Source organism: Peromyscus californicus, unplaced genomic scaffold (assembly GCF_007827085.1).
Source record: "Peromyscus californicus insignis strain IS unplaced genomic scaffold, ASM782708v3 Scaffold_4__1_contigs__length_199733344, whole genome shotgun sequence".
NCBI lineage: Eukaryota > Metazoa > Chordata > Mammalia > Rodentia > Cricetidae > Peromyscus > Peromyscus californicus.
In genome coordinates, this window is record NW_026294562.1 from 72227700 (window position 1) to 72250691 (window position 22992).

At 48.2% G+C, this 22992-nt stretch overlaps 1 protein-coding gene across 1 annotated transcript in view; it reads right to left on the minus strand.

Moving 5' to 3' along the window:
* Positions 1-4198: 4198 nt before the first annotated feature.
* The window catches only part of LOC128123832 (deleted in malignant brain tumors 1 protein-like), a 57516-nt gene continuing 38722 nt past the window's right edge, over positions 4199-22992 (minus strand). Inside the window, exons 16-29 of the mRNA XM_052760127.1 lie at positions 22458-22487; positions 21829-21858; positions 20837-20987; positions 19188-19393; positions 18027-18056; positions 16395-16718; positions 15203-15232; positions 14637-14666; positions 13447-13597; positions 11743-11951; positions 10622-10806; positions 7421-7809; positions 5913-6184; positions 4199-4569 (exon numbers count right to left, since the gene is read on the minus strand). Coding sequence (XP_052616087.1) covers positions 4397-4569; positions 5913-6184; positions 7421-7809; positions 10622-10806; positions 11743-11951; positions 13447-13597; positions 14637-14666; positions 15203-15232; positions 16395-16718; positions 18027-18056; positions 19188-19393; positions 20837-20987; positions 21829-21858; positions 22458-22487 — 2210 coding nt within the window. The 3' untranslated portion in view covers positions 4199-4396. The remainder of the gene's footprint in view (positions 4570-5912; positions 6185-7420; positions 7810-10621; positions 10807-11742; positions 11952-13446; positions 13598-14636; positions 14667-15202; positions 15233-16394; positions 16719-18026; positions 18057-19187; positions 19394-20836; positions 20988-21828; positions 21859-22457; positions 22488-22992) is intronic.

Below are 22992 nucleotides of genomic sequence, written 5' to 3' on the forward strand. Positions count from 1 at the left end.
AATTAAAAAAAAAAAAAAAGAATGCCCATCCTGAAGATTGACAGGAAATTATTCCTAATGTCTTTCCTGACTTTGAACTCCACCACTTCAGCTTTCAAAAATTCGACCAACCATGGAAAAACAGAATACAGCTTGAATCAATAACCACACATATATTAGCAACTACATTGACAATTTCATTCTCCATTGGAACAAATAACCACAATGCTGTTCTGAGTAATTATTGCTAATCTGTGATACAAACTCAAAAATCCAAGCGATGTTGACCCAGAAGTCCGAAAGACTTTGTTCTCAGGGAAAATATCCATATTCCTACAGAGATTAATCAATGCCTGGGTTGTATTTCTATTTTCCTTGAGTATTCTACAGTAATTGTAACATGAAGAGCACACGGTGGAACACACGTGTATAGACCCAAATGCATCCTGGATGTTCCCTGCACTTCAAATAAGCCTGTTACTTACCATTTGGTAAATCCTCTGCCTGATGAGGGGCACAGCTTTTAGCTTTTAAATCAGCTATTACCATGAAAGCCTTTTCCCTCACAGCTTCTAACAATCCAACTCACTGCCTATTAGGGGTTGTTTCAGTTATTTTTGATATTCTGTGGAGAGTGTGAGGTACCCTTTCCTGCTTAGAGGGGAAATTTCCCCTCTTTGAACCTGAAATGCTTTCAAAGAGGAGAGAGATTGCCTTTCAAGAGTTAGAAAGCTGTCCTCCTCTTAAGAGCCGTGACGATCTCCAAAGGCTCCTAATGCAGAGAAAAGCATTAGCCACTTACATTTCTGCCTTAATGAGTACCGCGCTCATAGCTAGCCAACGGTAAATGTCACAAACTTAGGAATTATTTATCTCAGTGTGAAAAAAGTCAATCTGGTATCCACACTGTCCTCTTATCTCCGCTGATCCTGTGCAACACACATATGAGATATACATATCTCTTCTTATTATTCTCAAGGTTAACACAAATCACACCTGTATTTCTGCTGAAGAATTTGTCACTTAAGAGTAGGGGACAATTACAAGCAAGACGGTAGAATAGGACATTCCTAGCTCTTATTTTCTCCCATAGAAACAATCTGGTAACAATTAAGAATTGAGTCTGAAGTGTTCCCCTCAGACTCATGTGGCTGGTGGTGTCATAAGACCAGGCTGGAGGGAATGGGTCACTGCGGCATGTCCTTTGTCCTAGTTAGTTACTATTCCTGTGGTGAGACGCCATAACCAAAGCAAGTTGAGGGGGGTTTATTTGGCTTACACTTCCACATCACTGTTCATCATCTAAAGAACTCAGGACAGGAACTCAAACAGGGCAGGCACCTGGGGGCAGGAGCGAATGCAGAGGCCATGGAGGGGTGCTGCGTACTGGCTTGCTCCTTGTAGCTTGCTCAGCCTGCTTTCTTATACAACTCAGGGCCACCAGTCCAGGGGTGGCACCACCCACAATGGGCTACCCGCCCCCCTGCCCCCGTCACTCACTAATACAAAAAAAAAAAAAAAATGCTCCACAGACTTGCCTGTAGCCTGATCTTACGGAGGTGTTTTCTCAATTTTCTCCCTCCTTTCAGAAAACTAGCCTTGTAGGTCATGGCTGGATCCACTTCCGGGCCTGTTCCCTGCTTCCTGGTGTGTGGGCCACCACTGCTGCTTACCGCTGAGAACCGCACCGCTCCTGCTGCTGTTCCCTCCCACCGCCATGAGCCAGATGCCCTGAAGCAGTGACTGGGATAAGCTCCTTGTCCCTGCAGCATGTGTCAATGGGTCAAGACTAGTAAGTGAAATGTCTCTGGTTTGAGGTTCAGGGGACACTGAGGAGGACCGTCCTTTTGATGAGAGGTTCACTGGAAGAATTATTAGCACCATGGGCTTGCAAAGAGACAGACAATGTGGCAGGGGATCTAAAAAGGGGAGTGTTTTGCTTTGCTTCTCTGCTGCTGTGATAAGCACCATGACAAAACAACTTAGGGAGGAAAGGGTGGATCTGGCTGACAGGCTAGAGTCTACCGCCTTGGAGAATGAGACACGATCCTAGAGGCAAGACCCAAAGCAGAAGCCGTGGAGGAACACCACTGATTGGCTTGCTCCCGTGGCCTGCTCAGCCTGCTTTCTTATATAGCCCAGGACCACCTGCCCAGGGTGGCACCACCCACAGCAGGCTGGGCCCTCCTACATCAATCGTTAATAAAGAAAATGCTCCAATTCTGATAGAGGCGTTTTCTCAATTAAGGTTCCCTCTCCCCGGGCTGAGTTGACAGAAAAGTAACGGGCACCGAGGGTTCTGGCCCATGGTGCAGAGTAGCGGTCCCTTCTTATAGGTGTCAGAGGAAGGGAGAGGTCTGGTGGTTGATGAGTTGGCCACAGCAGGGGCCACAGCCGGGCTGCCCTTGATTCCTGGTGGGAAGGAGAGGGGAGAGAATTTCTTGGAAGGAACGTGTGACTCAGAGGCTATGGAGGAGGAGGAGCACATCAAGTTAAGGTGTACGCATCATACCAGTGGAGGATGTGCTGGAAAGTGCTGGAACCCAATCGTCCCCGGTGGCCCAGAGCCTAGCAACTTGAGATCTGTAAACTTCCTTGGGGACGAAAGAGTGGCCTGGGCCATTCTCCTGGAGTCTGTCTGGGGAGTCTGGAATCAGTCTAGGGGCTAGAGAGTCACAGACAGGCTCGGCTAAAGGAAGAAAGAGGCTTCTTCAGGTGGACATGGCCGCTGCCTCTAACCCAGCACTTGAGAAGGTAAAGACAGAGCAAGCTGAGGTGCTAGCCTAGCAGAATTGGTGAGCTCCAGGTGCAGTGTGAGGCCCTACCTCAATAAAGTGAGGAGCTATCCAGGAAGACACCGAATGTCAACTTTGGTCACAGACACAAGGGCCCGGGGGGGGGGGGGGGGGGGGGGGAGATACCCACATGCACATCATTCATACAGGAAGGAAGGAGGGAGAGAGGGAGGCCCAATAACAAAATGGCACTGATGTTGAGCTGTAGCGCCCTCTAGCTTCCACAAGTGGGATGGCAATAGGGTGATGGAGAGTTACCTGCTTGGAAGGGACTGGAAGTCAAGCTCTGACCCAGAAAGGTACAAGACAGAGCTCAAAACAAATTTGATGTGTCCTGTTCTTTTACCCACTGTGTGCCTATCATTCCTTTGAGGGTGTCACTCAACCTACAGTCACTGGGCTCTACACAGGTCCACATCTGTTCACATCTAGCCACAGGCTAGAGTCTACATTTCACGGTGCTGCCAATGTTTTCCAGGTTTGCCCATACAGAGTGACCCATTAGGACTTTCCCCTGATATTCCCAGCCTTGGACATGATGATGAAGGCCAGGAGAATGAAAATTGGCAAGATATGCCCTGGCTTCCTAGTTCCTCTGCATGCTGGAAGGGCTCAGGGGTCTGTCCCCACCCCCACCCCACCCACTGCCACTGAAGACTTATCACAGCTGGTGATGGGCAGTTCTCAGCCATCTCTGGTCAGAGCTGGCAGCTGTGGCGGAGTCTCTGCTGGACTTCTCTGGCCCCTTGTTCTAGGAGGTCTCACCTAACTCTAGCAACATGTTCATAGTTAGCATCACCCTAGCAGCTGCCTGCTGGGGTCTGAGCCCGGCTCCTGACATTGGCATTGCCAGCACAGTACCAAGGGGCTTAGGGCCTGCTCTCTGCTTCATTAATTCACTGCCACCTTGAAACCCACTACGTTCCTTTATCTTCAGCGATCACCTGTCACACTTCTCCCTGGAGACTTCATGCAAACAGGACTCCTGTCCCCGGCATCTGTACCCCTATCCAAGCCCTTGCCAGTCCATAGCTCTGAACACTGTGTCACAGATGGAAACATGAAGAGTCTTGGAAAACTAAAGATGATCGTTCTCTTGAAGGTTCTGGAAGCTGTGAAGTAAAGCCCCTGGGCCTCTTATCATCTCTGTTGCCATGGCACCACAGCTGCCAAACTTGAGGGAAGCCAGCATGTGGGTAAACCTCGGCAGACAATGACCAAGCAGACACTTGCCTTGAGAAAGAGTCTTTATTTAGTTTGCCTCGTCGTGAGGACAGACTAAGGTTGACACTACAGGTTGAAAAAGTCAGCTACAAAAACGTGAAAAGGAAAACTATCTAGAGAAAACATTATTGTTCCAATGTTTGGCTCAAGGTTGTGTGGGGTTATAGACAGGGATCTCGTTTTCCTATGACATTCCTCCCAGCCTTCAGCCGGTAGACCCTGGGAAAACTTGGCCCACACCTTTCTTCTCTGCCATCTCATCATACTTTGCCACGCATGCATTTGTGCTAAGGGAAATCTAGCCACGGTGTATCCAGTTGCCGAACCTCACGCGCTCATGTCTTCCATCTTTTCTGGGAATCTATGCACGTGGAGCCAATGTCTGGGTGTGCTTTGCTTCACATCTTAGTGCTCGGAGGTTGGCCATGGGCAATGCGTGTCCTCCTTCCAAGTGTGAAAGCTGCCACAGCTAGGACCACTGCCAGGAAGATTCCACCAAAGATGGCAGCAGTAGGGTAGACTGCCTGGGAGCTAGCGGGAGCTGGTTTCTCCACATCCTTCACTGCCAAGTCTGAGGAAAAACAGAGAGTGCGATGATGGCGTGGGATAGGACACAGGCCAGAGAATGGCAGAGGAGACAAGGAACTGGTTGGTCCTTGTCAGAACCTTTCAGAGGGGGAGGGATAAGGAAATGAGAGAAGAGGAAACTGAGGCTAGCTTCTAGGAGGCAAGAGAGATTTACTTCCCATTGTCTTACCAGCTAGGGGAGTTAGGGAAGGGTCTTAGCAGTGACTCAGACCTGGGCTTTGGGAGAATGAATCTGGATTGGGTCTGTAGATGAGTGTGAGGGGAGAGGGTTGTGGCATTTAAGCCAGTTGGGAAATGGTGACAAGAGTCCCAGGCAAAAGGAATCCAGGACCTGAGCTACTGTAATGACTGCAGGATAAAGGGAAAACAGATACTGGGCAGCACCTGCCTCTTGCTTTTCCCACTGTCCTGTTCAACATAGTCCCACCCCAGCGGAGGCACCAGATTCGCACAAGCTCTGCTCTGACGATACCCGTCTGTTTGCCTCCTGCCATGCAATAGGCCTATGGTAAACACTGAATGAATGAATGAATGAGGAAAGAGTGTAGAATCAGCTTGGCGTAGGAACCGGCCTACTGTGGGACATGAGGACAGGAAGCTATCACAGATGGTTCCCAGAAGGTGACAGTGATGCCCTGATCTAGGGGTAGGTTTGTGACAATATAACAAACCCATTTCTGCCTCTGTCGCCCTGGCTATTATATCTCCCTACCTGACACCAGCCCTCGCCAGAAGTCCTAGGAGTCCCACTGTGGACATTTCTAGTCAATACCCACAGCAAAACAACGTAACAGAAATCACACCTACCACCTGGTCTAGGTGGGGAGTAAAATGGCCCATTTAGTGCCAGTCCCCCCAGACGTCAAAATCAATTCACGTTTCCTGTGTTTCCATGCCCCACCCAGCTGGTGAATTCAAAACACCTGTTACCACCGTGATGAGGAGCAATACTCCCATTAATTATGTTAATAACAGAAACTATAGTACATTCATCAAACACCCAGTGACTTGCACCAGACAAGGACCAAAGTATTTTAAGGAACATTGCTTTAGCAAGACCTCTTAACAGTCTGAAGAGACATTAGCTCTCTCACCTTATAGATAAGGATTCTGGGATCTCCAAACCCAGAGAATCGAGCCTTCCAGGTCACAACTCTCTTGCCTACGACCTACATGTGACCTTGAGTCTCGGGGGAAGGCAGCAACCAGGCCTAATTCATTGACTGGTGTGCAGTTTGTGTTGACCCATAGCACAGACAAAAGCATCCCAAACCGACCGGAATCATGGACCCCACTGGAAAGTAGGATCTGAGGGTAACCACCTACCCAGGCTGCTCCTGTCTTTGCTGGGGGATTGCAACTGGATGGGTCCCAGGACAACGTCCACCTTTTCTTGATAGGAGCCTGTATCCCTCTTGGACCTCACCACACAGCCCCGGTAGCACCGGGAAGAGGCATCGTATGCTCTGCACACCACCAGTTTACACTGCAGGTACACTGAGGGGAAGCGGTTCAGGAAGTGGAAGGAACTGAATTTGAAGCGGGTAATGCGTGGTGACGGCGAGGAGTAGAGTCGGTAGGTTTCATCTCTTACACATCTGGGAGAAAGGAGAGGAACCGGTTAGCTTTCTGGAGCCTGGTCTCATCTGACTACCCCTGCACTCTGCAGTCATCCTGGCTGCCTGGGCCTTCAGTGCCACCACACACTCGTTGTGGGGTGTGCACATAAGTCCCTGCAGCCCCAGTACCTCGCCAGTGTGTTGACACAGCAAATCACCTGCCGTGACAAGCTCAGTGTGCTTGGATAACGAGAGTGGGGGGGCTCAAGTTTGGAATCCAAGAGCAAGCCAGAGGCAGGACAAGAAAGGAGATGGCCTCGTCTTCCCTTTCCTGGTCACTGGGCCTCAAAAGATGACAATCAAATGTAGGCTGAACATCTTCCACGCTCCCTGACCCTTGTCTGCTAGGGCCCCTCTGCTGACCCCCTCCCCCCACCAGGCCTGGCCTGCCCCTGTGCAACTACATGGCCATGTTGGCAAGTTCTCTCTAGGACCCTACTCCAGTACCCAGCACTTCCTCTCCCCTGGGGCACCTTGTCTCTGCTGGTGATAGACGGAAAATAGCGGCCAATCTTAAGGAATTCCACTGAGAAGTGCCATGCCCACCGGCAGAGATTACCCAGTGGGGGCTGGACTTCCCCAGCCTGTCAGGCCTCCTCCAAGAGTACAGAAGCATCACACTTCCTCCTCCAGGCAAGCTGGAGCAGAGATCAGGGCAGCCAACCTGGTCTCCATTGATTCAACCTCAGCATGGAGCCAGGGTGGAGAACTTGCTTTCCTGGTAGATGGCTAAGCTGTGTTCTCAGGGTCCATCATCCTTTTTCATTTAACTTTCCCAATATCTAATCCCTGCCCCTATCTCCAGCTGGCTTGTGGTGCAGAAACTGACCCAGAGATGTGTGTACTTTAGTTTGGGTCTGCTCTCAAATCAATGCGTTTCCCACAGCATGTTCATGTTTTTAACCATAAGGCTAGAGTTTGGTGACCAGAGATTTAACCCCAGTTTATAGCCAACCAGTTGAGTGACCATTGGTGAGTCACTCCTCTCTTCCCATAGGACATGGTGCCTAATAACCTGTCCCCTTAATCAGGAATGTGACCCAGGACACAGCATGAGGGCTCCTCAAAAGGCAAAAGTCCCGTGTAGAAAACTATCTAAGCTTGAACCCCTGGCAGGTTCAGCTAGCAAAAACTCTGCATTCCCTGAGCTTTATGGCTACTCATGTGTGAGTTATAAGGCAAAATTTTGCATCTGTCCCATACACAAGTCCTTACCCACTCCGGATGAGATCATATGTCAAAGATGAGAAGTCATTGGGGTATGGTGAAGCCACACAGGTGTCCACAAACAAGGCCAAAGAGGCATCAGAATGGAGAATTTCAGCCTGAAGGTACAAGTTTTGGTCCAGATCCACGTAGTATGGGCTGCTGGTCACTGGATACAAGAAGGAGGAGGATGTATAAAAGGAAACGTTCACATCAAAATTGCCATACTGGACTTCTTGGATCTCGACGGTGTTGTTGGTGATGTACACAGTATTGATCCAGGTGTTCTGAAGCATCTTGCAACTGACATGGATGTGGAGGTCCTTTTTCCTTTTGATGATGCCGTTCGAAACAGCTGCTTTGAGGAAGTTGGAGTAGTTGATGGTCTCATTGTCAGTCTAACAGAGGAAAGCAGATCAGATCGGGTCAGTGCTGGTTTGGGTTAGAATGAGCAGGAAATGACTCAGGGAGATACTCACAGAATCTTAGAGAGGTGCCACCTGTCTGCCTTGTGGCTGCTGTTACCTAGGATGGATATCAGCTTTACCAGCCAAAATGTCTCCCACTCTCCCACATTCTCTGGCACATGGTGATGCAGGCCCTGATAATCTGTACTTATGGCTCTTGCTTGTGGCAAAACGAAGATGTCTTGATGGCCCTCAGCCTGCAGAGTGTCTGACCAAGCTCAGACTCCATGGTTCAGGACTCAGAGCAGGATGTTCTGAGCCTATTCTCACTGTCACTGGGGGCAATAGGTCTCATACTCATGAGAGGGTCCTGGTAATATCAGTGTAGAATGCTTTCTATTTTGAGTGACTGATGACTTCTTCAGTGTGGTGATTGGCACAGTGGAAGCCAGAAGCCATGAGATCCGCACTTATAACTGAAGCAGGCCTTGACCCCTGAAGCTGAGACTTCCCCAGAGCCTCAGGTGAACAACTGAATGCGTTTATGGCAACCCTGACGCCATTCCTGCCTCAACTCAATTTACTATGGAACTATTCACTTTCACTGAGTAGCAAACTCATAAGGAGGCTGTTGCCTTGTGCCATTGAATGTGTCTACCATCTCTGAGAGCTGCCATGCCGGGAGCCTTACGCCTGGGGCCTGTGAGCATCTTAAGGAAAGAGTGATGTCTAAACACGTCTCTCTCGTTTTCTTGGTATAGCAACAGCATCAGTAGCATCTGTAAGTGTCTATGAAGCAACTGAAAAGAATGAAGCCAGTGGCCCAGAAGTACTTAGATAGGCAGAGGGTGTGGCAAGGAGCCAATGGCCAATGGCCAAGAGGACACACGTGAACACCCAGAAGCACCATTTTGGTGACTGTCTGGTTCCAAGGAAGGAAAGCACAAGTACGCTATCACCAGGCTGGGGCTGTGAGGCTCTTCACAGCCTGCGTGCTATGATGCACTTCTCCCAATCCCATGTCATGAGCCCTGCATGCCATATGGGCAGGAGAATAATACCATAGTGACATGGACAGTGTCACTGTACTTTTCATAGTGGATAAAAAGGCAGGGCAGGACAGAGCAGAGACAGACAGACACACACACACACACACACACACACACACACACACACAGAGAGAGAGAGAGAGACAGAGACAGAGAAAGCAAGCTTTCCACTATAGTCATGTGAACTGTGAAGGGTGAACCCCTAACTGATTGGGACCTGGATAAGGTCCCCTGTGTTCCCAGCACTTATACAGCTTACATATAATTATTTTTTCAGAATCTAGAGCCTTCCCCTTCTCGTCTGTTGTTGAGAACTCTGCTCTGCATGCGAGCCTTCCAGAAACACTGAACATGAGACAAAAGCTTTGGGATTGTAACACGAATCTTAAAAGGTCTTATTAATAAAAACAAACCCGGAGCCAGGTATTGGGGTGAATAATGGAAGATCAGAGAGACAGAACAGGCCACAGCTAACCTCACCTCACCAATTCCTCAGCTGATCTCGTTTCCTCAGACTGGAAGCCTCTGTGTCCTCATCCGAATGGATCTCAACTGAACTGCTGCTCAAAAGCCTAAAAGCTTAAAACGATTCTAGTTCCTGGTCCTCACGTCTTCTATACTTTTCTGCTTCCTGCCATCACTTCCTGGGATTAAAGGCGTGTGTCACCATGCCTGGCTGTTTCCAGTGTGGCTTTGAACTCACAGAGATCCAGACAGGATCCCAAGTGATAGGATTAAAGGCGTGAGTGCCGCCATTTTCTGGCCTCTGTATCTAGTGGCTGTTCTGTTCTCTGATCCCAGATAAGTTTGCTAGTGTTCACAATATATTGGGGAACACAGTATCACCACATTGGAGAATCTCTTTGACCCTTTCCTTATCTTTTCTAGTCTTGTCTCTCCCTCCTCAGACTGACCAGAGCCTAGGGCAGGGCCAGCCTGGTCAACAGAGGCATCATATCCTGCTGTGCTCCAGACCCAGGTCTAGGGAAGAACCTGTAGAAAGGACTCGGCAGTACACTGGCCTCCTCAATGTCCTAGCAATGTGTCTGACAGCTGTTTGCTGTTATAGAACTCAGGAAAGACGGTGCATTTGGATCTTTGATTCAGGGGGCTTCTGCTTCTTTCTCCCACCCCAAATGAAACTGTAGATGCCCCAGACTCTGTAAAATCCAGAGCTTCTCCTGGGAGCTGTGTGAATGGAGTTCTGCTGGCTGGTCTCTCTGTTGGACACAGCCGTGGAAACTGCCGGGCCTCCCCCTCTATGCCTGCCCATCCCTCCTATATGGAAGTAACTGTGGCTAGCATACCAGAGGCTCCTGCCTCCCTTCACATGAATTACATTCTGATGACATCACAGCCATACCTCCTGGACCCCCGGGGTTCTAGAGGCAGCACATATGTCACCGTGCTACAGCACGCTCGGGGCTGGGGAGACGGCTCAGTGGGCAAAGAAACTTGTTGCCAAACATAACAAGCTGCGTCCTATTCCCAGGACTCAATGTGGCAGAAGAAAGGAACCAACTCCCATAAGTTGTCTTTGACCTCCACATGCAGGCAGTGGCACACTCACACACACACACACACACACACACACACACACACACACACACACACACCACACACATAAACATACACACATACATACAACACACACACACACACACACACACACACACACACACACACACACACACACACACTAAATTTTTTAAAAAAGAAAGCATGCTCACTAGAGTGGGCCGTGCCAGGCTTACCTGTTTGGTAGTGCCACAGCCTGTGTAGGGAATTGTGAACATGACCTGCCTCTGTGTTATCTGGGGCTGACACTGGTAACTTGCATTCCAACCAGGAATGACAAGATCCCTGGCAGAATAGCCCATGGACTGAAGGTAGTCCCTGCTCACACTGGCTTGCATGTGATTTGACAAACAAAGGAGACCTGGAGGACAAGAGCAGAGGGTGCACTGAGTCAGGATTCCAAACCCCACAACCCTTGGGAGGGTCTTTTCCCAGGTAAAGATACACAGATCAAGATACCTAATGCACATGGTCCACACATGAGATGCATGCTCACAACAAAGTCACTATGGCCCCAAGAATACCCTATGGCTAACAGCCTTATCCTCAAGAAAGCCCAATGAGGGCTCTTGCATGTGTAGGATTTTCTGGTATGGAACTGGAGACAGGATTTTAAATATCCAAAGCATTTTGTCAAGTTAGCATTTTCCCATGAAGTAAAACAATTGTACAATAAGATAGTAGTGATGTTACTAGGTAAGGTCCTTTAGCTAAGGAGAAAGTGTATGCCTCTGATCCTGGCTGAGTAAGAGACCTTGGTTATCACTGTGCTCAAGCAATGTAGACATGCGTTCATATAGCATCTCAGATTGGGGTCATAAAGCCTCTGTTAGAGTAGCTGCCCATATTAAGGTGTCCATCTCTATCCATCTTCAGACAGAAATCAAATGTGTCAGGTCTCAGGACATGGCCAGTGACTCACCCTCTGGGAGGGTCACAGAGTTTCAAGCCTGGTGTCACCCACAACTCCTTCTGGCATTGTCTTCTCACTAACAGTTGAGACCAGCATCTTATACCTTCTTATTCTTTGCCGTCACACTCAGGCCAGTATAACTCTCATCAGCCAGTGCTGGCCCTTGACCCTCTTTTGGATGTCCAGAAGATGTCCCAAGTCTTGGATGCCCCAAGACTTACTGCACACACCCTCTCTCAATTGGCAATAGAGGAAATCCATCATAGGGACTACGGTTGGAGTATTCTAATTTTTTAGGTTACAGTCCCAGCACAATACAGGAGCAGAAGGCCCTCAGTGATGTCCCCAGTCCTAACAAGCCTTTGTTCTGACAAGGGAACTTACTGGTGATGTTATTGGCAAAGACTGAGTAGTACTGAGCCTGGAACCCTCTTCGGGTAACACTGTGATCAGTGATGAAGCGAACCGACAGGAAGTTGGATGTTGACGTGAAAGAGCCTATGGCCCCATCACAGACCCGAGCAATGAGAGGAGAACTGTGGTGGGGGCCATCGAAAATCTCAATATAATCGTAGCTGCAGCCCCCTTCAAGCCTGAAGAGACAAAACAAGCAGTTAAGTGTTATGGGATGTCTTTCTGTATGCTGTGACTATATGCTGTTCCCATTGGTTAGTAAATAAGCTGCTTTGGCCTTTGGCAAGGCAGCTTGGAGGCAGGTGGGAAATCCAAGGAGAGAGACAGGAAGGAGAAAGGCAGAGTCTGGAGAGAGACACCAGCACTGTTAGGAGAAGCAAGATGTGGAAGTACCGGTAAGCCACGGCCACGTGGCAACTGATAGATACACAGAAATGGGTTAAGTTATAAGAGATACCTAGCAAGAAGCCTGCCATAGGTCATACAGTTTTTAAATAGTATAAGCCTCTGAATGATTATTTTGTAAGCAGTTGGACTGCAGGACCACGGGACCGGGCAGGACCAGAGAAACCTTCCGGCTACAGTTAAGATCTCTACTGTCCAGACATGGATGAGAGCTCAGGGCTTATGGAAACTCTGACCAAGGTCATTATTTGAAAGAACAGATGACGTCTTTAAATCCAGGGAGAATTCATCTTGCCAAGGCCACCATGCCATGTCTTCATACTGCCATCTAAGGTCACATGTATAAGATCTATAGTCTCCCTTCCTGACAGTCCTTTAAATCAACAAAGGAAGGTCACCAGAGAACATCTTGATTTGTTCCTTCAAAGTGCTCCCAGGTCCCTTCCAGAATGGAACAAATATCAATGAATTCATAGTGATAGAGATGAATAATGAAAGAAAGAAACACTGAACCTCTCCAAGGCTCAGGTTTCTCATCTCCTAAGATGAACACTGTGCTCTATGCATACTGAAGAGTGTAGTGGTGATGTCCACATGGAGCTCTGCATGGGAAAAACAGAGTTCATAAAAGGTCACAAGCAGTGGACACTGTTGTTGGGGTGCTAGCGAATACGGGTATAGTTTCTTAGCCAGCTGGGCCACTCACTTCCCAGAATGAAACAAATATTAATGGGCTTTTGTAGACATCTTCTCTGCTCAAGAACAGTTTCATTCATAAGCATATGAGTGATAGAAACTCTCCATATGCATCAGTAATGCTAGCACCCTGGCTCCTGAGGACTTAGAAAGGAAGGGGCCGATGAGGAAAGGGCTGCACTGAACAGGTACATTTGTATATTGTGCCCCCAAGACTAGCATTGCCCAAGCCCAAACCCTCCCTCCCACTGCAAACATTTCCCAGTATTTGCACATTCTCTGATGACCTCCTGATCAACAAGATGAGAAAAGCAGGGATTCTGGCCCCTTCTCTAGCTGAGGCTTAGGAAAGTGGCATCCCATGGCCATGTAGCAAATTTAGGACAGTCCTGGGACTTTAAGTCAGAATATTTTCAACTTCCTGTGCCCTTGCTCCCATTCCACCACCCTCCATGGGCTGCTCTCCAAATCAAAACTGGAACCCTTATTTTAAATGTCCCATTGACTATAATCCCCTGGATTTCAAAGCACCCCAAATTTTCCCCCTAACGTCTGCTCTACACCCACACTTACTGCACATCTCTGAAGACCATAGTCACACGGTAGTTGTTTGGGACCTCAATGTTCCACACACATCTGGCATTGTTAGGGTAGTTCCTGGGGTAGAATGGACTGGAAAAGTTCCCAAAGGGTTGGGTCAGGAAACCTCCGCAGGTGTAGTTTACTGTCAGGCAAGAGAGGAAATGCTGGTGAAGCCCAGAACACAGCACACAGCTGCCTGACAGGAGGAGGAATGTGTGACACAATATCCAAGTTGGGAACCCAATAAAAGCCAGCCTAGCCCTGGCTCACTCACTGAAACCTAAGGGGTGTGTGTGTGTGTGTGTGTGTGTGTGTGTGTGTGTGTGTGTGAGAGAGAGAGAGAGAGAGAGAGAGAGAGAGAGAGAGAGAGAGAGAGAGAGAGAGAGAGAATATTCATTGGTAGTTGGGCATGTATACATAACTCAGATGTGTGTCTGGAGACAAGGTCTCTCATTGAACCTGGAGTTCACTGGTTAAGCTTGTAAACCCTTGCTTTCACTGACTGGCAGACAATGGTGGGGAGCAGGCCACTTGGACCTGTGCCAGGGCTCATGGACTCTGGATACAAAGAGATTCTTAGCCCCCATCTCGGGGTTTTTTTTTCCAAGGATGTTTGGCTTTTCTGGTGAGTAGTTGGATGTCTCTGATGGATGGAGACATAGAGAACAAGAAACATGGCTCTACAGCTCTTTTTACCTATCCTGTCTCATGGAGTCCAGGGCTGCAACCTTCTCGCAGAGACAGCATTATGATTTAGTAGAAAATGTCCACCAATAAGCTCATTACTAAAGACTTGGAGCCCGGCTCATGAATCCAGTCCTGTGATTGGATGCTGAGAGCTCTGAACAGATTTATAGATTAATCACTTGATCTAGTAATTAGGCAATGGGTCTGGTTGAGTAGAGTAGGCCACTGGGGGCATGCCCTAGAAAGATATACCTTAGACTAAGCTCTAGTGTCTCTCCCTCTACATATACCCTCTCTCTCTCTCTCTCTCTCTCTCTCTCTCTCTCTCTCTCTCTCTCTCTCTCTCTCTTCTCTCTCTCCCTCTCTCCATCTCTCTCTTTCCTCTCATCTTTGCTCTACCACAGGTTTCAAGTAAGGCCAGGAATATGCACCCCTCTCTCCGACCTGTTGGTTAGAGTACTATGGAGTGCTTTAGCTTAATCTAAAGTACGTACCATAGGAAGGAGTTGTTGTCGTCCACCAAACTAGAGAGGAAAGCAAAGCTGGGTTAGAGTGCGCAAGTATGAAGCAAGGGTGAAAATCACTGTAGCTGGGACATGGAATGCAGGGACCAGGGAGTCATTGCAGCTGGGAGAAAAGGACTCATGGAGAGCCAGCAATGCCCTATACCACGCTTGTGGATGCCCACCACAGGGAGAGTAAGGTGGCCCAGACCCTACTGGCAACTTTAATTCTCTCCTAAATGATGTCATGAGAAGTCTCAGTTGTCCCTCAATATACAATTCATGGGCAAGACAAAGCTCTGCCCAAGATAGATCCTAACAGCACCAGGAAAGACTGCTTAGTAATGCAGATTAATTACTGCAACTTTCTTATTCCACTGGGCCAGGCAGGGGGTCCTGTGAGCTCCTCAGAAGCTGCCTTTCTACTTTAAGGAGAATAGAAGGTTCTGGGACAGCAATAGTGCTGTAGGGTCCTGCCCATTCTGGAGCTACTGCCTGTTATCGTGAGCCGAGCTGAGAAAGATGGACACGTGAGACTTGAAGGACGATGGACTCACCTGGACTGGGAGTGGATGTCGCCTCGGGGACTGTGAAAATAAGAAGAAGCCATGTTAGATGCCCTGATCAGGAGGTGGCTAATCTGGAACCTGAGTGGATGACACTGGGCAGAATATGCATTAATCTGCTCATCCCCTGACTCAGAGTAGGAACTGGTAGCCATCTGTACTCCCAGGAAGATGTTCCTTGTGAGGGTCAATTAGTATTCTACTCTCTGGTCCTCCTCAAGGTGAGAAATGTGTCCGGAAGAGGTAATGGGCTGAACTTTGTATTTCATAGCTATCCAGTGATCCAGATGTTAAGTGGCCTTGTCCAGGTCAAATATTTACATGAGACCAGCTAGGCCTCAGGGCTAGGGTTGGGGGGTGGTGGGTTTCAGTGTGGAGTACAGGGCTAGGTTAGGGGTGGTGGGTGTCGGTGTGGAGTATAGGGCTAGGGTTAGGGGTGGTGGGTGTCGGTGTGGAGTACAGGGCTGGGTTAGGGGGTGGTGGGTGTCGGTGTGGGGTACAGGACTGAGTTAGGGGGTTGAGGGTGTTGGTGTGGAGTACACAGCTGGGTTAGGGGGTGGTGGGTGTCGGTGTGGGGTACAGGGCTGGGTTAGGGGGTGGTGGGTGTCGGTGTGGGGTACACAGCTGGGTTAGGGGGTGGGTGTTGGTGTGGGGTACAGGGCTGGGTTAGTTCTCCTCAAATGGACTTGAAGCACAGAAATGAAAAGCACAGAGATGTCATCATGGACACGGATGCTCCTCTCTTACCCTAAAAATACCTGTGCACAAACACACACTCACAGTCCTGGCCAATGGGCATCATTCAGAAAACCTTGTGAATGGTTGTGGACCGAGAACACTTTGAGCTGGAGAATATTCAATACCATAGTGTCTTCCTCACTCTCCAGACAGTGTCTCCCTCTCTCCCCACAGAACTGAACCATGAGAGAAGAAACACCGAAGCCAGTGTTTTTCTCCTGGATTCTTCTACCCAGTGAGGGGTTAAAATGACTGACATCCCTCAGGTTTGGGTCACCGGTGACAATTTCCATGGCAAGACGTATGAAAAGAGGAGAAACTCACTCCCAGTGAAGAATTAAGGCAACTTCAATAAATGAGAAAAACAAATCCATTGAGTAGTAAGACCCAAACATAAGAAGGCCTTTCATCTAGGAAGAAGACATTAGAGGTTCACCCAACTCACGTGAGCAGATGACTCCGGCATCTTCAGAATGGGCACAGTTATGGACAAGCCAGCCACGGTGACGACAGTACCACAGGTGAGACTCATACCCTGAGCAGGCCACATCATCTAGGAGTATGGGCCCTGAGCCCTGACCAAACGGAGCATTTCCTGGGGCAGACAGAGCCGGGCCACAGCCAACCTGTCTGCACACCACATTGGCATCATTGATGTCCCAGCTGTCGTCACACACGGTGCCCCAAGAGCCTCCGTACAGGATTTCCACTCGGCCCCGACAGCGGTTTCCTCCGTTGGCCAGCCTCAGCACCAACGAAGACTCATTTACTAAGGAAAAAAAAAGGCTTTAAGTAAACATTAAGTAAGTAAGCATTGAGTAAGTAACATCATAAAAGCAGTCAGATGTCCCCTGGACTCATGGAGAAAAGCCTTCCTTGAATCTTTGATTCCACCACTGGCAGATGATGGTGGATACCAGACAACTTGGACTGGTGGTGCAGAGTTTCTGCACCCTGGACACAAAGAGATTATCAGGCGTAATTAACACCTATCCCAAGGCTATTGGGGCTATTGGCTTCAATCTCTCTAGAGAACAGTGAAAATCTGGAGGAAGCACTGTGGACTCCACACCTATTTCTACCTGTTCTGGCTCACACAGTTCAGGGCCCCAGTCTTCCTGCAATGCCATGGTGTTATGAATGGAATGGGAAGTGTCTACCAATGGGCACTTATAAAAGACCAGAAGTCCCACTCAAGAGTCACACACCATGATAGGATCCTGAGGGCTCATCAAATCTGTTAACTGAACTGATTCTGCAATGGATTAAATAGGAGATGGATTTTGGGGAAGAGTAAATCACTGGCAATGTCACAGGAAAGACATGGCACCTTCCTAATTCCTTCCTTTCTTCTTGCCTCCCTGAGCTGTGCTGCACCACAGACTTCAAGAACATCCCAGAATTCTCTAACCTCTTGGTTGAAGAGTGTAAGGCATGCTTTGGTCCCATCCCACACTTACCATAGGAAGGATATGTTGTATTCCACCAATCTGGAGAGGAAAACAAAGCTGGATTAGAAGAAAGACTTGTGCATCAAGTTTGGACAAGTAGAAAATATTGTACAAATAAGCACTGTGGCAGAGAAAAAAGAAAGAAAGTCCTTTCCATGAGAGCATGTGGTGGCCCTGACCATGCTCACTCATGTCCATCAGACAATGGTGAGGTGACTGAAGGATGCAGGGCAACAATAACTATGTCCTGAGTGACAGTTGCATCCTAAAAGAACCAGGCCATCCATGCCTTAGGTATATGACAGGAACAGTCTCTGCTATCCCATGTCATTTGACCTTTACAAAAGATAGTGCTTTCAATACAAATAGCATAGGAAAAGACCACGAAGGCACATGATTTCAACAGAACAGCAAAGCATAGCAAAATGGATTAAGTGCTGCCACCGAGAAAAGCAGAAGGACACAATGGCTCAACAGAAGATACCATTGTCCTCTCTGTAGAGTGCTAAGGATACTGCGGGAGACAGAATCCTGAAGAGTCCCACCCATTCTGAAGCTGTTAAAGGTGACTGCAGGGAGAATAGGGACAGGTAGTAATATAGGCCATGAGGGAGATCTGGACTCACCAGGAATGGTCGGGAATGTCGATGGAAAAGCTGTGAGAAAGAGAAGCCATGTTAGAGGCCTTGAACGAAAGGTGCCTAGCCTGGCCCTGGGTTCATGACACAGAGCAGACCAGACACTGGGTTGTACTCATCTGCTGCCTCAGAGAACAGATTGCTAGTCATCTACATGGCCAGGAAGATGCTAACAATGGGGTCATTAGGAGCCCACACTCTGCTCCCACTTCAAGGGGAGACATGTGTCTGGATGTGTTGGCAGGCTGAATCCTGTGATTGGTATCCGTCCAGTGAGTCAGGGGTAACTAGTCAGGTCCAATTCTTACACTGGACCACTCGGTCCTCACAGGACAGCCCCACCCATGCTGGACATGAGGCAAAGAGCTGGAGGACCTTATAGTCAAGGACACAGACTTTACCCCAGTACCTTAAAGAACTGGACACAGACATACACCTTCACCAAAGCCCAATGAGGAAACTTGAATTTAGGATTCTCTGATGGGGAGCCAGAGACATGATTGTAAATAAGCAAAGTGTTTTGTCAATGAATCATTTTCCAACTGAAGTAAAGAACTCTACAGTCAAAGAGTGGCATTGTCATGAAATAGGGACTTGAGCTAAGGACAAAGTCAGTGTCTCTGACCCTCACTACATAAGTGACCTTGGACATCACATTCCTCAACCCTTCGCCACCAGACTCCTGGATCTACACAGCATCTCTAACTGGAACTCATAACCTCTGATAGAATGTTCTGTCCCTCTGTGTATGTCCTAATCTGTCCTTCTTCAGACAGAAGACAGATGTGCTAGTTCTCAGGACATGGACAGTGACACACACTTTGGAAGAGTCACAAAGCTCCAAACCAGCTGTCACCACCACTCCTGGAACTTCTCACCATCTGCTGAAAAATCAATTAGACGTTATATGTCTCTGGTGATGACACTGAAGCCAGTGTATCCCATCACCAGCCCTGGCCCTCAACCATATTTCTGGCAGCCAGATCCCCAAGACTCACTGGACACAGTCCCTCTCAACAGGAAGCAAGCATGGGACCCAGTAAGGCCATGCTATTGCTTATGTCCCAAACTCAGGAAAGCCGAGGATCAGAAGGCTCCTAGTGACATCCCCAAACACAAATGGACATCCATTCTCTCAGGGGAACTTACTGGTGGCAGGGACAAAGGTAGCGATGTAGTTAGCCTGGAACCCTCTCCTGGTGACACTGCCGTCAGTGATGAAGACTACGGACATGTAGTTCCGTGTTGAGGTGAAAGATCCATTGGCCCCATCACAAACCCGAGCAATGAGGGAGGAATTGTATTGAGGACCGTCAAAAAGCAGGATATAATCGTAGCTGCAGCCTCCTTCAAGCCTGGGGAGACAGAATAAACAGTAAGCTTCTCTGTGTCTGGAATTTGATGTGGAGTCTCACATCTCAGGGATCACCGTCCTGGTAACAGTGACAAAATATATCATCTGGAAGAATAGATGGCTTCCTGGAATCCTAAGGGAGTTTATCTATCTTCCCTAGACTGTCATGCCTGGTCTACATTGTTCCTGTGGGGGTTAACAAATGTGTAATCTATACCTCTCCATGACAGCCTTTTCATTCAACAATGGACGTCCCCTGAGAACATTCTAATTTGTTGCTTCAAGGAGTCCCCAGTTATTTTCAGGATAAAATAAATATCTCTGATAAATAAAAGAACGAGATATAAAACATGAGGTAGGAACTAGAGTGATGTCTCAGTTGTTGAGTTAGGTGGTTGCTCTTCTAGGAGACCAAGGTTTTATTCCCAGCATTTACAAAGGAGCTCACAATCATCAATAATTCTGTATCCAGGAGATTAGACACCTTCTTCTGACCTCTGTGGACATCAGGCAGGCATGCAGTACATAGACATACATACAGACAAAACGCTCACACACACAAAATAAATAATTATTACAAACAAAACCCATAAGACAAGTCAATGGACCTCTGTGGCCCTTGAGTTTCTCATCTACAATGATGAAAACTGCATTCCTGTCCACTGGAAAGGGCTGGGTGAGGCTGTGATGAAGCGGTGTGTATTATGTAGAAAATACATAATACACACCACTTCATAAAATGTTAGGAAATTTCAGTTCCTGTCAGTGAGGCACTGAAGAGAACCAGAATGAGGAGCCTTTGTGCCTAGGACGTAGTGAGCTAGAGGTGCAGTATTTATATTGTCCTACAAGGACATTGAAAAGATGCATATGTGGTACCGGAGCAGAGACTTCCAAGGCCACTACAAACAGTCACCCAGAGAGCACCTGGGAGCACAGATCAGTCAGTACGGGCTGGGACCCTCCACACCTCAGTGGAACTGCACTTTTATCTGGGCCCTGGTGACTCACAGAATGAGAGAGAGCTGTGAGGAAAGCTTTGCACTGAACAGGTGCCCTCATTAGCAGCACTGATCCATCATAGCCACAAGACCCTTATTACCTAAGCCCCAAACTGCCCCTCCCACTGAGCAACATTTCCAAGTCTTTGCACATTCTTTGGTGACTTTCTGATCAACAAGATGAGAAAAGCCCCCCTTTTTTTGACTGAGGTTCAGGAGAGTGGCATCCCATGGCCATGCAGCAAATTCAGGACAACCCTGGGTTTTAAGCCAGAATATTCTAAACTTCCTGTGCCCATGCACCCATTCCACCCTCCATGGGCTACTCACATCCCAAGCCAAAACAGGAACCTGTTTTTTATTTAAAGTCACCTTGACTATCACCTCCCTGAGTATCCAAGCACCCCTCATTCTCTCCAACATCTGCTCTGACCCACACTTACTGAACATCTCTGAAGGTCAGAGTCACATGGTTGTTGGTTGGGACCAAAATGTTCCACACACATCTAGCATTGTTGGGATAATTCCCAGGGTAGAATGGACTGGAAAAGTTCCCATAGTGCCAGTCCAGGAGACCTCCGCAGGTGTAGTTCACTGTAAGGAAAGAGTGGAAATGTCGATGAACCCCAGCACACAGCACACAGCTGCCTGACAGGAGGAGGAATGTGTGACACAATATCCAAGTGAGGAACCTAACAAGAGAGAGCCTAGCCCTGACCAATCCTGAGACAAAGAGGACATCTTCCTAGGTGGCTTTTCTTTGTGGGCGGAGGTGCAGGTTGGTTAATGGATGTGGGACAGGAATGGCAGTCTTGGGAAGTTCCATCAAAGCCACAGTGAAGTGTCCCCTAATACTTATGACTCCCCAGTTGCCATCTGATGGTGGTTATGAGATCAATTGGACCAGTGGTTCACATCTTCTGCACCCTGGATACAACGGGACCTTCAGGCACAATTGACATGTATTCCAAGGCTTATTTCAGGTGCATACGTGTTTGCCTTATGGGCTTCAATCTCTCTGGAGGAAGCACTGTGGACTAGACACCTATTTCTACCTGTTCTGGATCACAGAGTCCAGAGCCCCAGTCTTCCTGCAATGCCATGGTGTTATGAATGGAATGGAAGTGTCCACCAATGGGCTCACATTGAACATCTGGAGTCCCACTCATAGTCCAATGCCATGGTCAAATTTTAAGTGCATCATCAAATCTACTCATTATTATGGGATGTTTAAATAGGAGATGGACTTTGTAGACAGACTGGATCACTTGGTATGTGCACAGAAAATGCATGCAGTCTTCCTAATTCCTTTCTTCTCCTTGTTCTTCTGAGCTGTGCTGCACCACAGACTGCAAAAACATTCCAGAATCCCTGTCTCTCTCCAACCTATTGGTTGAACTGTAAAACCTATCCTTTGGTGTCATCCCACACTTACCAGGGGAAGGAGTTGTTGTATCCCACCAATCTGGAGAGAGAAACAAAGATGGATTAGAAAGAAAGCCTGTGCATCAAGTTTGGTCAAGTAGAAAACATTGCACAAATAAGCACTGTGGCAGAGAAAAAAAAGAGAGAGTCCTTTCCACGAGAGCATGTGGTGGCCCTGACCATGCTCACTCATGTCCATCAGAACAATGGTGAGGTGGCCCAGGGATGCAGGGCAACTATACCTTTGTCCTGAGTGACAATTGCATCCTAAAAGAACCAGGCCATCCATGCCTTAGGCATATGACAGGAACAGTCTCTGCTATCCCATGTCATTTGACCTTTGCAAAAGATAGTGCTTTCAATACAAATAGCATAGGAAAAGGCCTCCGAGGCACATGGTTTCACCAGGAAAGTGAAGCTCAGCAAACTGGACTAAGTCCTGCAACGTTCATGGCCTGAGACAAGCAGAAGGTGTCCTTGGCTCAACAGTCGTTACCACCCCACTTTACAGAGATGATGAAGGATCGATCTGGTGCAGACAAAACACTGAGGAGGCCGACCCATTGCTGAGCTGTTTCTGAGGCTGTGAGCAGAAGAGGGACGGGGGAAACACAAGTGTTGAGGGAGATCTGGACTCACCAGGAATGGTCGGGAATGTCGATGGAAAAGCTGTGAGAAAGAGAAGCCATGTCAGAGGCCTTGAACGAAAGGTGCCTAGCCTGGCCCTGGGTTCATGACACTGAGCAGACCAGACAGTGGGTTGTACTCATCTGCTGCCTCAGAGAACAGATTGCTAGTCATCTACATGGCCAGGAAGATGCTAACAATGGGGTCATTAGGAGCCCACACTCTGCTCCCACTTCAAGGGGAGACATGTGTCTGGATGTGTTGACAGGCTGAATCCTGTGAGTGGTATCGGTCCAGTGAGTCAGGGGTAACTAGTCAGGTCCAATTCTTACACTGGACCACTCGGTCCTCACAGGACAGCCCCACCCATGCTGGACATGAGGCACAGAGCTGGAGGACCTTATACTCAAGGACACAGACTCTACCCCAGTACCTTAAAGAACTGGACACAGACATACACCTTCACCAAAGCCCAATGAGGAAACTTGAATTTAGGATTCTCTGATGGGGAGCCAGAGACATGATTGTAAATAAGCAAAGTGTTTTG